This window comes from Pongo abelii, chromosome 2 (assembly GCF_028885655.2).
Source record: "Pongo abelii isolate AG06213 chromosome 2, NHGRI_mPonAbe1-v2.0_pri, whole genome shotgun sequence".
Classification (NCBI taxonomy): Eukaryota; Metazoa; Chordata; class Mammalia; order Primates; family Hominidae; genus Pongo; species Pongo abelii.
The window spans coordinates 204,661,336-204,673,868 of record NC_085928.1 but is presented as its reverse complement, the minus strand read 5'-3'; the positions used below and the strand labels follow the sequence as shown (position 1 = coordinate 204,673,868).

The 12,533-nt window shown below is 53.6% G+C and overlaps 1 protein-coding gene across 13 annotated transcripts in view; it reads left to right on the top strand.

Moving 5' to 3' along the window:
* Positions 1–1,224: 1,224 nt before the first annotated feature.
* The window catches only part of TMEM44 (transmembrane protein 44), a 57,818-nt gene continuing 46,509 nt past the window's right edge, over positions 1,225–12,533 (top strand). For 2 of the 13 annotated variants that reach the window (XM_063722597.1, XM_063722596.1), the window contains exons 1-5: positions 1,240–1,701; positions 4,990–5,116; positions 7,799–7,892; positions 10,049–10,215; positions 10,435–10,521. In XM_063722597.1, the coding sequence (XP_063578667.1) occupies positions 1,556–1,701; positions 4,990–5,116; positions 7,799–7,892; positions 10,049–10,215; positions 10,435–10,521 (621 nt within the window). In that variant the 5' untranslated portion in view covers positions 1,240–1,555. Of the gene's footprint in view, positions 1,702–1,786; positions 2,188–4,989; positions 5,117–7,798; positions 7,893–10,048; positions 10,216–10,434; positions 10,522–12,533 lie in introns of those variants that run through there. The other 11 variants (XM_054550990.2, XM_063722603.1, XM_063722592.1 and 8 more) reach the window with 11 other exon arrangements.

The window sequence follows — 12,533 nt, the reverse complement described above, 5'->3', positions numbered from 1 at the left end:
GGAATGAAGTACTGATACACGCAGCAACATGAATGAACCTTGAAAACACGCTAAGTGAAAGTCACAGAAAGGTCACATAGTGGATGATTCCATTGATGCAGAATGTCCAAAATGGGCAAATCCATAGAGACGGAAGGTAGATTTGCGATTCCTGGGCTGGGAGTGTTGAGAGGAATGGAGAGTAACTGCCAGTGGGCCGGGTTCTTTTCAGGTGGGGGTGATGAAAATGTTCTAAAAGTAAATAATGACGTTGGTTGCACAACGCTATGGATACACTAAAAACTGCTGAATTGTACATTTTATTTTTTGTTTTGTTTTGAGATGGAGTCTTGCTCTGTCGCCCAGGCTGGAGTGCAGTGGCGCCATCTCAGCTCACAGCAATCTCCGCCTCCCGGGTTCAAGCGATTCTCCTGCCTCAGTCTCCCAAGTAGCTGGGATTACAGGCGCCCGCCACCATGCCTGGCTAATTTTTGTATTTTTAGTAGAGATGAGGTTTCACCATGTTGGCCAGGATGGTCTCAAACTCCTGACCTCAAGTGGTCCACCTGCCTCGGCCTCCCAAAGTGCTGGGATTACAGGCATGCACCACCATGCCCGGCTAATTTTTGTATTTTTAGTAGAGACGGTGTTTCACCATGTTGACCAGGCTGGTCTTGAACTCCTGACCTCAAGTGATCCGCCTGCCTCAGCCTCCCAAAGTGCAGGGACTACAGGCGTAAGCCACTGTGCCTGGCCAGAATTGTAGATTTTAAAAGGACTATGTTGGCCGGACGTGGTGGCCCACGCCTGTACTCCCAGCACTTTAAGAGGTTGAGGCGGGCGGATCACGAGGTCAGGAGTTCAAGACCAGCCTGGCCAACATGATGAAACTCCATCTCTACTAAAAATACAAAAATTAGTCGGGGGTGGTGGCACGCGCCTGTAGTCCCAGTTACTTGGGAGGCTGAGGCGGGAGAATTGCTTGAACCTGGGAGGCAGAGGTTGCAGTGAGCCAAGACCACGCCATTGCACTCCAGCCCGGGCAACAGAGTGAGACTCTAAAAAAAAAAAAAGACTATGTTTATGGCATATAAGTAATATCTCAATAAAGCTGTAGTTTTTGAAAATTAAAAAAAATGATTTTTTTCTCCTTTTTTTTCAATCCTGCTCCTTCTGTAGAAGTATTTGTTTCAAGTCATGTCTTGCTTTAAACAAACTTACTAAAATCAATAAGGAGATTTAAAAATTACAATAATAGTTTACTCTCAAGAAAAACAGCCCTGTGTACTCGAACTGCGCGGCGTGTGGCTGGACGGGATGCGGCCGGTTGCAGAGATAACCAGCTCTTGGCTGCGGAGACGGTGGGCTAGGACGACATTCAGGAGCCGGGCTTGGGCGACTGCCTGGGGGCGGAGGGTGCCGTTGGCAGCTTCAGAAAGGAGAGTGAGAGGCAGATGTGGGGGTATTTGTTCTCCGGCACGTTTGTTTCCTCCTTCCTGGCGTGCACCCCACGCTTTTTACTGCGCCCTGTCCGCGATCAGGACCAGGCCCCCTTCCCCTCGGGATCCCAGCACCCATGCGCTTCAGCAGCGCAACTAATTGCTGTTGGCTCAGGAAATGTGCGGAATATGCAGGAAGGGACGCCGTGCCTTACAGCGACCGGCAGGGACTCGGTCGTCCCCGAGCCCAGCCGCCCTCCCAGCTCCGGCCAGGATGTTGGAGGTGGGTGACCGCGAAGAGGTCGGCGGGGGGCGGGGGCCGCAGTCTTTGTGCCCGGGCAGCTCCCGGCTCCCGCCGCTGGGGGGCGGCCTCCGCCCCGCCGACCCCCGACAATAGCGCGAGGGGTGGGGAGCGCGCGGTCCCGGAAACTTTTCCCCGGCGCCTCCGCCACCGCCGCCGCCCGCGCCCGGGAGCGCGCCCTTCTCTGCCTGCGGTCGGTGCGCTCGGCTGGAGCCGCCGCGGCGGAACGGAACCCAGAGAAGGGGACGCGGGGCGGCGAAGCTCGGGGCTGCCCGCGGCGAGGGAGGCTGCGCCCAGGTTCCCGGCCCCGCGCCGCGCGCCCAGCCGCGCCATGGGGGAGGCGCCCAGCCCCGCGCCCGCGCTCTGGGACTGGGACTACCTGGACCGCTGCTTCGCCCGCCACCGCGTCTGCATCTCCTTCGGCCTGTGGATCTGCGCCTCCTCCTGCTGGATCGCCGCCCACGCGCTGTAATGGGGCCCGGGGTCGGGGGGCTGTCGGGCGGGGAAACGGGCGCCACGCCCCTGCTGCTCCCTCTCGGAAACCTAGAGGAGGGGGCGGAAAGGGGGATGAAGGAGATGGCTCAGTAATAGGATCCAATGGAACATTGCTCTGTAGACTGAAGTGGGATACTTGTTTCCGGATCCCACGCACAGGGAAGCTGGGCTGTGAGCCAAAGGGAGGAGGCTGGGTGGTGCAGCGGATGGGGCCCCGAGGACACCGCGAGCCCTGGGTGCTGTTGTCAGCCCTTCTCCATTGACTCGCAGTGTGACCTGGGCAAGCTCCAGAACCTCTCTGGGCCTCCTATGACCGGAGATAATACCTCATAGGATGATGGGAGGATTCGATGAATCAGTACCGTTAAAGCACTTAGTAAATGCTCATTAAACATCATTTGTATTGCTCCAGCTAGGCCACCAACTCTTAGGACCTTGGCAAGTCCCTTGATGTTTCTGGCCTCAGTTTACCCAAAGTCCTCTTAGGTGGGAAGGGAGGTAGTGATGATCCAACTGGCCTGTCTTTGCCCAGGTCTGTCCAGCACCTGGACGGGTTTGTCCAGATGCCCACCTTAGCGTAAGTTCTAAGAGTGAATCTCCAGGTCCTCAGCCGCTCTGTCCTAGGCATGGAAATCCACTAGCAGTGCTCAGGATGGTGCCGCCCAAGCATTCCCTGGCAGGGGAGAAAGGACCAGCACCCCTGGGAGAGGTTAGAACTGTCTCCCCGTAGGCACTCAGTGGATATTCTCCTAAGGCATTTGGTCGTATTGCAGAGATTCTGCAGCCCCACTACCCAGTGACTGGAATACAAATAAAAAAGACGCCTAGAACATTTACTGTGGGCCCAGTGTTGCATTCATTAACTCATTCAATGCCTGCCACTCACAATATCAGCACCAGGAGGTTGGCGCTGTTACCCCCACTTTCAGTAGGGAACCCTGAGGTTCTGAGAGGTTAAATAACTTGTCTGAGTGAAAGGAAAGAACCAAAACCCCAGATCCTATTGAAAAGGGGCAGGCTGGTAAAAGAGATTAAACTGTCCAGATCAGAGGCTGGAAACTAACAAGGCACGGGACATGCATTATCCTTTTGTTCCTCACAGCTGTCCTCAGACCAGCACTGTTAGGCACTTTGCCAACCTTGGAGGGGTTAAGAGTGAGCCTCTGCTTCTCACCCTGCCTGGGATCTGGACATACCCATTTGTTTTCAGGGCCTTGCCATCCCTGAACCTCCCCTGCTCCCCTTTCTCTTAGAAGAATGTGTCTTCGGAGTGGTGTGTGGACTAGGTTGAGGTCAGCTGGAACCCTGGCCCCAAGAGCTGGGGAAGTGGCTGAGAACAACAGGGTACGGAGCAGAGCCCCTGCGGGTGAAGCCAGAAGACCACCATTAGCTCACCTTCTCACCAGAGGCCTCAGTTTTGTCCTCTCAAATGGGAGGGTTGATATAAATTATTTCTAATTTGGGTCCACCTCTGGGAGTCTCCAGTTTAAGAATCTCCACTCCTTGGTCTTGAATTGGTTTTAGGAGCCCAGGGCCCAGATTAAAGTTGATGTTGCCACTGTGAGCTTCAGGCTTGGGCCAGCAGGTCAGGAGATGTTTAGAAAGCCAAGAGCCTTCTGTCCTCATCCACCATTCCCAAGGACAGGCGCTCAGAATCAGCTAAATAGTCCGAAGGATGTGGAATGAGTACCACCCTCTGGTGGGTGGAAATGAAGCCAGAGCTGCCGCCCTGCCTCAGTGTCTCCAGAGGAATGTAGCAAGGAGGCATGTACGACAGCATGTTTCAGAGGCCCTATCAGTGACGCTGATAGAAACAGCCAGCCCCTTCCTGCCCTTCCGTGCATCTTCTCCGGTGGATATGGACTGGGGAGGGGCTGTAAGGGGAGAAGCGACAGTGGGGGCACTGAGGGAGGGACAGCTCAAAGTGCCAAAAGGGCTCTGTGTGTGAAGAACATGGACACAGGCCAGCAGAAGCCAGGCTGCCCCACTTCACAGATGGTTTAGAAGAATTTCACTTGAATGTATTTCAGAAAAACAAGTTGTCTTTTTAATTCAGGCAATTAACTGTGCTCCGCAGTTATCTGCAGTGGTTGGGTTACTTTTTTTTTTTTTTTTTTTTTTTTGAGATGGAGTCTCGCTTTGTCGCCCAGGCTGGAGTGCAGTGGCGCGATCTCAGCTCACTGCAACCTCTGCCTCCTGGGTTCAAGCAATTCTCCTGCCTCAGCCTCCCAAGTAGCTGGGATTACAGGCACTCGCCACTACACCCGGCTAATTTTTGTATTTTTAGTAGAGACAGGGTTTCACCATGTTGGCCAGGATGGTCTCGAACTCCTGACCTCAGAGGATCCTCCTGCCTCGGCCTCCCAAAGTGCTGGGATTACAGGCGTTGAGCCACCGTACCCAGCCTGAGTTACTTTTATAACCCTTCTGTTTCCTTTTCAAAAATAAAACCTGATGGCTACTTTTTCAGTGCTAAGTGGGGGGTCATCAAATGGAGCCATCCTGATTTGGAGTCGGAAAGTAATTCCTCTTCGCCCAAAGAGGCGGTGTCTTCACATCTCATGAGGTCTAGCTCCTGCCATGGGCATCTGGACAGGCGGCTCTGGAGTCTTCTGATTGTTTCCCATCTGTAAACTAAGTTCAAAAACACGTCCTAAATACCTTGGGCAGAAAGCACTCCCTGACGATGCAGGGTCACAGTTGCCCTTTTCAGATGCACGAGTTTGGGTCCAAACTCATGGTTCCTGTGTTCCGTCCACACCCCTGTCACCCCAGGCTTCTCTATCTGAGATGTGCACAGAAATCCAGACAGGACCAGTCGGCGCTATGTGCTGCGTGCTGCCTCCTGACCAGTTTGTGTGACACCGTCGGGGCTGTTCTGGCCAGACAGCTCACAATCCAGGTATGTTGGGCCCACAGCTGACAGTGGCTTAGGCCAGCACTAAGAGAGGCCTGGCTTTTCTCTCTGCTGCAGCCGTGGTGGCTTCTGTCTTGTTGCTTCAACATGCATAGCACAGTGTCACCTCAGAACCTGTGCCTTGCTGTTCTTTCTGCCCCGTTCAGAAGCTCTTGTTCCTGGTATCCACTTGGCTGCCTGCTTAGTCCTTCAAGTCTTTGCTCAAAAGTCACTTCTCATGGCCGGGAGCGGTGGCTCACACTGTAATCAGCACTTTGGGAGGCCGAGGCGGGCGGATCACTTGAGGTCAGGAGTTCGAGACCAGCCTGGCCAACATGGTGAAACCCTGTCTCTACTAAAAATACAAAAATTAGCCAGATGTGGTGCACGCCTGTAATCCCAGCTACTTGGGAGGTTGAGGCAGGGAGCATCACTTGAACCTGGGAGGCAGAGGTTGCAGTGAGCCGAGATCACCCCACTGCACTCCAGCCTGGGCGACAGAGCGAGACTCTGTCTCAAAAAACAAGCAAAAAAAAAAAAAGTCACCTTCTCAATAAGACCTCCCCTGCTTACAATGGTGACCCACCTCTTCCATCAGTGTTCTGGATTCCCTTATTCTAATCTATTTTTTTTTCTATAGCTTAATCCCTAATACACCATATACTTTACTTATATGTATTCCTTTTTTTCTTTCTTTTTGAGACAGAGTCTTGCTCTGTCGCCCAGGCTGGAGTGCAATGGCGTGGTCTTGGCTCACCACAGCCTCCGTCTCCTGGGTTCAAGCAATTCTCCTGCCTCAGCCGAGTAACTGGGATTACAGGCGCATACTACCACACCAGCTAATTTTTTGTGTTTTTAATAGAGACGGGGTTTCACCATTTTGCCCAGGCTGGTCTCGAACTCCTGAGCTCAGGACAACCTGCCTGCCTCGGCCTCCCAACGTGCTAGGATTACAGGCCTGAGCCACCACGCCTGACCTGTTTATTCTTGTATGTGAACTCCCATTAGAGTGTCAGCTCTACAAGGGCAAGGATTTGTTCACTGCTGTATCCCCATCACTTAAAACAGCACCTGGCACCTAGTAAGTGCCCAATAAATAGTCATTTAGAGCTTTGACCCAGCCCCAGCTTATGTAGGGTGGCTGAATCCTTTCCCAGGTAGTGGTGTAGGCTTTGGGGCAAGTGAGAAGTACTTTCAAGTTTCCCAAAAGCCTAGGCCCTCAAACAAACCTGTGTGGAAGGCTCCCATCCCAAAACACATATCCACAGGAAAACCTGTTGTGCCCTCCTGGGGAGGCACCTCATGGGACTGGTCTTGGTCTTATGCCCATCCAGGTAGAAATGAAGGAAGGCAGCTCAGTGGGCAGAGCACAGATTTGGAGCATTCTAGACCCTGCTTCAAGCAGTGTTGTCTCAAAAGCAAATCACCTTTCATTTTGGGTGCCCATTCTCATTAGCTAATAGAATACAATAGGGCCAGCTGGGCGCAGTGGTTCATGCCTGCAATCCCAGCACTTTGGGAGGCTGAGGTGGGCAGATTGCCTGAGGTCAGGAGATCGAGACCAGCCTGGCCAACATGGAGAAAACTAGCTGGGTGTGGTGGCGTGTGCCTGTAGTCCCAGCTACTCAGTGGGCTGAGGCAGGAGAATCACTTGAACCTGGGAGGCAGAGGTTGCAGTAAGCCGAGATCATGCCACTGCACTCCAGCCTGGGCAACAGCAAGACTTCATCTCAAAAAAAAAAAAAAAAATACAATAGGTCCCAGCTCAAGTCCAATAATAATATTTATTAAAAACTACCCCGTTTCTACTAAAAATACAAAAAAAAATTAGCCGAGCGTGGTGGCGGGTGCCTGTAGTCCCAGCTTCTCGAGAGGCTGAGGCAGGAGAATGGCGTGAACCCAGGAGGTGGAGCTTGCAGTGAGCCGAGATCGCGCCACTGTGCTCCAGCCTGGGCAACAGAGTGAGACTCCGTCTCAAAAAAAAAAAAAAACAAAAAAAACTTAACTACATACTTGGCACTACAGACCGTTTTGTGTTGACTCCTGGAATCCCAGCATCCTATGACATGAGTGTCCTCATTCCTGTTCTACAGATGTGGAGACTGAAGCATAGAGAGGTTAAGGGTCACCCATCTAGTAAGTAGCAGTACCAAGATTCCACGATTCAAACTCCACAATGCAAGTTCTTCACTGCTAACTCTACTATCAGAGGAGCTGGTGCCTTTAGAGGTAGTTTGCTTTCCCATGGACACTGGTCTAAACACTGCCCATGTACTGTCTCAAGTAAGGTTCCTGACAGTCTTTGAGGGAGGCACTGTTAGTTTGCTCGTTTTACAGATGGGGAAACTGAGGGCCAGAGAAGCTCAGTGGGCCAAAGGTACACAGCAGAGACTGCCTCACGCAGTGGGAAGCGTGTGGAATAGAGCTGGAGGGCTGGGCTCTTATCCCAACCCTACTGGTGGGCATCTGCATACCTTAGGTTCAATCATATAAACACCTCATCTCCTCATCAGCCAAGTGGACATGATAATGGACTTTTCCGGGGTTGGTGGGAGGTGTCCCTGGAGGAGTACATGAGGAAGCACCGCATCAGTGTAACCTTTGCGATACAGGGTCCCGGATGACAAACTCTGTAGGGGCTGAGGAAAGATGCTTGAATGCCAAGACTCTCTTCCCGTTTGCTCCCAGGTTTTCACTGGTGCCTACCTAGCAGCTATTGACTTAGTGAACTTTATGTTCATTCTCTTCCCAGTCTGTGGATCCAAATTCAAGTCTAACTCAGGTGAGTGTGTGGCTGTCTTTTCCTGTCTTTATTCACCCATTCATTCATCAGCATGCCGAATGCCTACTCCTTATCACTCCCTGAGTGGGCCCCAGCCAGGCACAAAGGAGAAGAGCTGGGCACGGTGGCTCACACCAGTAATCCCAGCACTGTGGGAGACCGAGGTGGGCGGATCACGAGGTCAAGAGATCGAGACCATCCTGGCCAACATGGTGAAACCCCTGTCTCTACTAAAAATACAAAAATTAGCCGAGTGTGGTGGCGGGCGCCTGTAGTTCTGGCTTCTCGGGAAGCTGAGGCAGGAGAATTGCTTGAACCCGGGAGGCGGAGGTTGCAGTGAGCCGAGATTGCGCCGTTGCACTCCAGCCTGGGCGACAGAGCGAGACTCCGTCTCAAAAACAAACAAAAAACAAAAACAACACCCCCCCCCCCAAAAAAAGGAGAGGATCTCTTTAGGGCTGCCAGCTTGGAGGTGTGTGCACACTGTGGGCAGCCAGAGGGAGGGAAGGGCTGCTGGTGTCAAGGAAGCATGGGGTACTAGAGCTGGGGCCACAGGCAGCGCACTCCAGGCACACAGAGCAGCATGGGCAAAGGCTAGGAGGAGGTGTGGAGCAGGGCATGGGCATGAGCAGTGATAGCTTAGTGTGCAAGTTTGGGGTGGTCAAACGAAGCTTCACAGCTACTGGAAGTGGATGCCAGGAATGGGCACGGGGCACCACAGACACAGCAGGACTTGGAAATGACTGGGCCAGGATGAGTGGCCCCGAGTATCTGCAGTTGCAGCTCCTTGAGAAGGGTCAGCCGTGTGCTTGGGCCCTTGTTCGAAGAGGGGATGAGGGGGCCAGGCATGGTGGCCCACACCTGTAATCCCAGCACTTTGGGAGGCCGAGGCAAGCAGATCATTTTAAGGTCAGGAGTTCAAGACCAGCCTGGCCAACATGGTGAAACCCTGTCTCTACTAAAAAAATACGAAAATTAGCTAGATGCGGTGGCATGCACCTATAATCCCAGCTACTCGGGAAGCTGAGGCAGGAGAATTGCTTAAACCCGGAAACTGGAGGTTGCAGATCGCACAACTGCACTCCAACGTGGGCAACAAGAGCAAAACTCAGTCTCAAAAAAAAAAAAGGGATAAACCAAGTGGTGCGGTGGCTCATGCCTGTAATCCCAGCACTTTGGGAGGCTGAGTTAGGAAGATTGCTTGAGGCCAAAAGTTTGAGGCCAGCCTGGGCAACATAGCAAGACCCTATCCCTACAAACATTTTTAAAAGTAGCTGGGCATGATGGTGCATGCCTGTGGTCCCAGCTGTTTGGGAGACTGAGGTGGGAGGATCACTTGAGCCCAGGAGGTGGAGGCTGCAGTGAGCTGTGATTGTGCCACTGCACTCCAGCCTAGGTGACAGAGCAAGACCCTGTCTCAAAAATAAATCAGAGGGGATGCAGCATCAGTGTGTAGTGCAGGATGCCCTCAGCGGCTCAGTGCTGCCCAGAGGAGAAATGCTCTTCTTAGAGTTTCTCAGGAGAGAGCTGGGCAGTGGCTTACACCCGGAATCCCAGCCACTCATGAGGCCAAGGTGGGAGATTGCTTGAGCCCAGGAGTTCAACTCTAGCCTGGGCAACCTAGTGAGACCTCATCTCTAAAAGAAAAAATAAACAGAATTGCTCAGAGGAGTGCCTATCTTACAGTTCAAGGACAAAGACACTGCTCATTGCTGTTTGTCCTGCGCACAGTTCCCACTGGTGCTGTCGCTGATTCACTGGTCAATGCTTGTACTACACTTGTACTAGTTCTGCTCTGCGGAGATTGTAGAAACCACCAGGGGATGGTGCCTTATCCTTAGGAGCTCTAGTCCAGAAAAGGCACTGCTATCTGCGTGCAGGTGCATACGAGAGAAGATAATGTCATCTCTGCCTGAGGAAGGAGAACAACACGTTATGGGGGCGGGGTGTGCAGTCAGTGGTGGAGAGGAAAGGCTCCTTGAAGAGGTGATACAACTACAGGGCCCTGAAGGGTGGGGAGGAGCTGGCCTGCAGAATAACGTGGGAACCCGCTTTAGCATCATGTGGGGAGCTGACACCAGTTCTTCCCACGCAGCTATCTGATCTGACAAGGTCTGGGTTCCAGGAGCCATGTGGGATTTTGGTGTCTGTTGCAGATCGGGAAGCCCGAGAGAGGAAGAGGAGGCGGCAGCTCAGGGCTAGTGTGTTTGCCCTGGCCCTGCCGCTGAGCCTGGGCCCGTGCTGGGCTCTCTGGGTTGCTGTCCCGAAGGCTTCAGCCACCATCCGGGGGCCGCAGCGGAGGCTGCTGGCGAGCCTGCTGCCGGTGAGGCTGGGCCACCGTGGGAAGGACTCGGGGTACTGCATGTCCTGCCAAATGCCCAGGGTGGGATGAGGCAGGGGCTGGGGGAGTGGGGTTAAGCCTTCCTTTGTTGGAAGAAACCCTCTAAAAGCAGAAAAGGACTTCTGAGCTTTGGCTGTTTCTTGGGGCACATGGGCAGTCTCTGCAGAGTGCTGATGGTGGATCACCTGTTCGTTCTTGCAGGAAAATACTGAGATCCTCGGCTACCTGCTGGGTAGCGTTGCCGCCTTTGGCTCCTGGGCTTCTCGGATCCCCCCCCTCTCCAGAATTGTGAGGCCGGGGGTGGGGCTGGGACTGTGGGTCACATGGCAGGTCTCAGGGCATCTGGGAGCATCCTGAGAGGGTCATGAGGCGGGGGTGTGGCGTCACCGTGTGTGCATGCACGTGGACTCAGCTTTTTCGGAAGAGCCTTAGTGTGTATGACAGCAAGGAGTGGGTGTGTGTGGAAAATAGGCAGCCAACCCAGGGCGTCCTGAGGACGGCGGGAGCCTCTCGGGGAAAGCCCGTGTGTTCTTCCCCATTTCCTATAGCAAATGAAAAGCAGGCTCTGAGGAAAAAGCCCCTGAGGCTAAATCCATGAGAGAAAGAGATCTGAGAGACTCCAGGCAGCCAGGTATGAGGTTCTGTGTAGATCTTAGGCCGGGCGTGGGGGCTCACGCCTGGAATCCCAGCACTTTGGGAGGCCGAGGCGGGCGGATCACTTGAGGTCAGGAGTTTGAGACCAGCCTGACCAACACGGTGAAACCCTGTCTCTACTAAAATCCAAAAATTAGCCAGGCGTGGTGGTGCATGCTTATAATCCCAGCTACTCTGGAGGCTGAGGCGGAGAATCGCTTGAACCCGGGAGGCAGAGGTTGCAGTGAGCTGAGATTGCGCCACTGCACTCCAGCCTGGGCAACAAGAGCAAAACTCCATCTAAAAAAAAAAAAAAGAGTGTCTTATTGGCAGGCATTCTCCAGGCATCCACGTTGAGGGAGGCCCTGTGTCGGCCAGTGCTGTAGGGAGTAAGATGTGAGCAGGGACGAGCGCTTGCCCTCCGGGAGCTCACAGTCTCATGGAAGACACGGGAATGTGAAGCAGCATCTCCTAACGCTTCAAGAAAGACAGAAACAAATGTTTGGGGTTTCAGAAGAGAGAGAGAAGGCTCCTACGCTCTTCAAATGAGCAAGGGTGAAAACTGTTTACACCGCCAGACCGTGGGGTGGTGGGGAGGCGTCATGTTACCTCAGAAGGGAACGTGAATTTGAGGACACAGGCTAGGGTAAGGCCATCGGCAGAGGAGAGCACACAGGAAAAGCCCCCATGCGTGAAAGCGCCTGAGAAACAGCGAGACACTGTGGACGTGTGACAGCTGCTCTGCCAAGTTTCCTCTGCAGACGACTCTGAGACAACTGTTCCCATCTCACTGACGGAACAGTGGGCAAACTCAACTCCATGGCATGTCGTAGGCCCATTTAGTCTGAAAAGAATCAGCTGGGCGCAGTGGCTCACGCCTGTAATCCCAGCACTTCGGGAGGCCGAGGCGGGTGGATCACCTGAGGTCAGGAGTTCAAGGCCATCCTGGCCAACATGCTGAAACCCCGTCTCTACCAAAAATACAAAAACTAGCCAGGCGTGGTGGCGGGTGCCTGTAATCCCAGCTACTCTGGAGGCCGAGGCAGGGAGGATCACTTGAATCCAGGAGGTGGGGGTTGCAGTGAGCCGAGATCGTGCCGCTGCACTCCAGCCTAGGTGACTGAGCACTACTCCATCTAAAAAAAAAATTACTTGCCCAAGAGCATCTTGCTTGAATAGCAGCTCCAGGGGAACAGGATTCAGGGCTGGAGGGTTGTTTGCGGTTGTTGGTGAAGGCAGTGAAGCTGCATTCTATGCTGTGACTGCCAGAAGCCTCGCGGGGCCTGGGCCTCATCAGCAGCTGTGCTGTCTTTAGATTAATGGAGGGGAGAGTGGTGAGCACTGGGCTCAGCTCAGCAGCCCACCGGGGTGGCTCACCAGGGTGGTGTCAGAGCTGGGAGACCACATTGCACGAAGGCCTTTGAAGAAGCTGGCACCGTGCCCTGGCCACCGGTAGTAGCTCCCTAGGGCTGTCGTAACAAAGTGCCACTAACTTTCAACAACAGAAGTTTATTGTCTCGGTGCCATCGGTCAGAAGTCTGAGATCAAGGTGCCGGCAGGGCCGTGCTCCCTCTGCAGGCACTAGGGAAGCATCTGTTCCAGGCCTCGCTCCTCTCCCAGGTTCGGGTAGCTCCTTGGCTTGTGGTAACCCTGGGTTTCACGCGGCC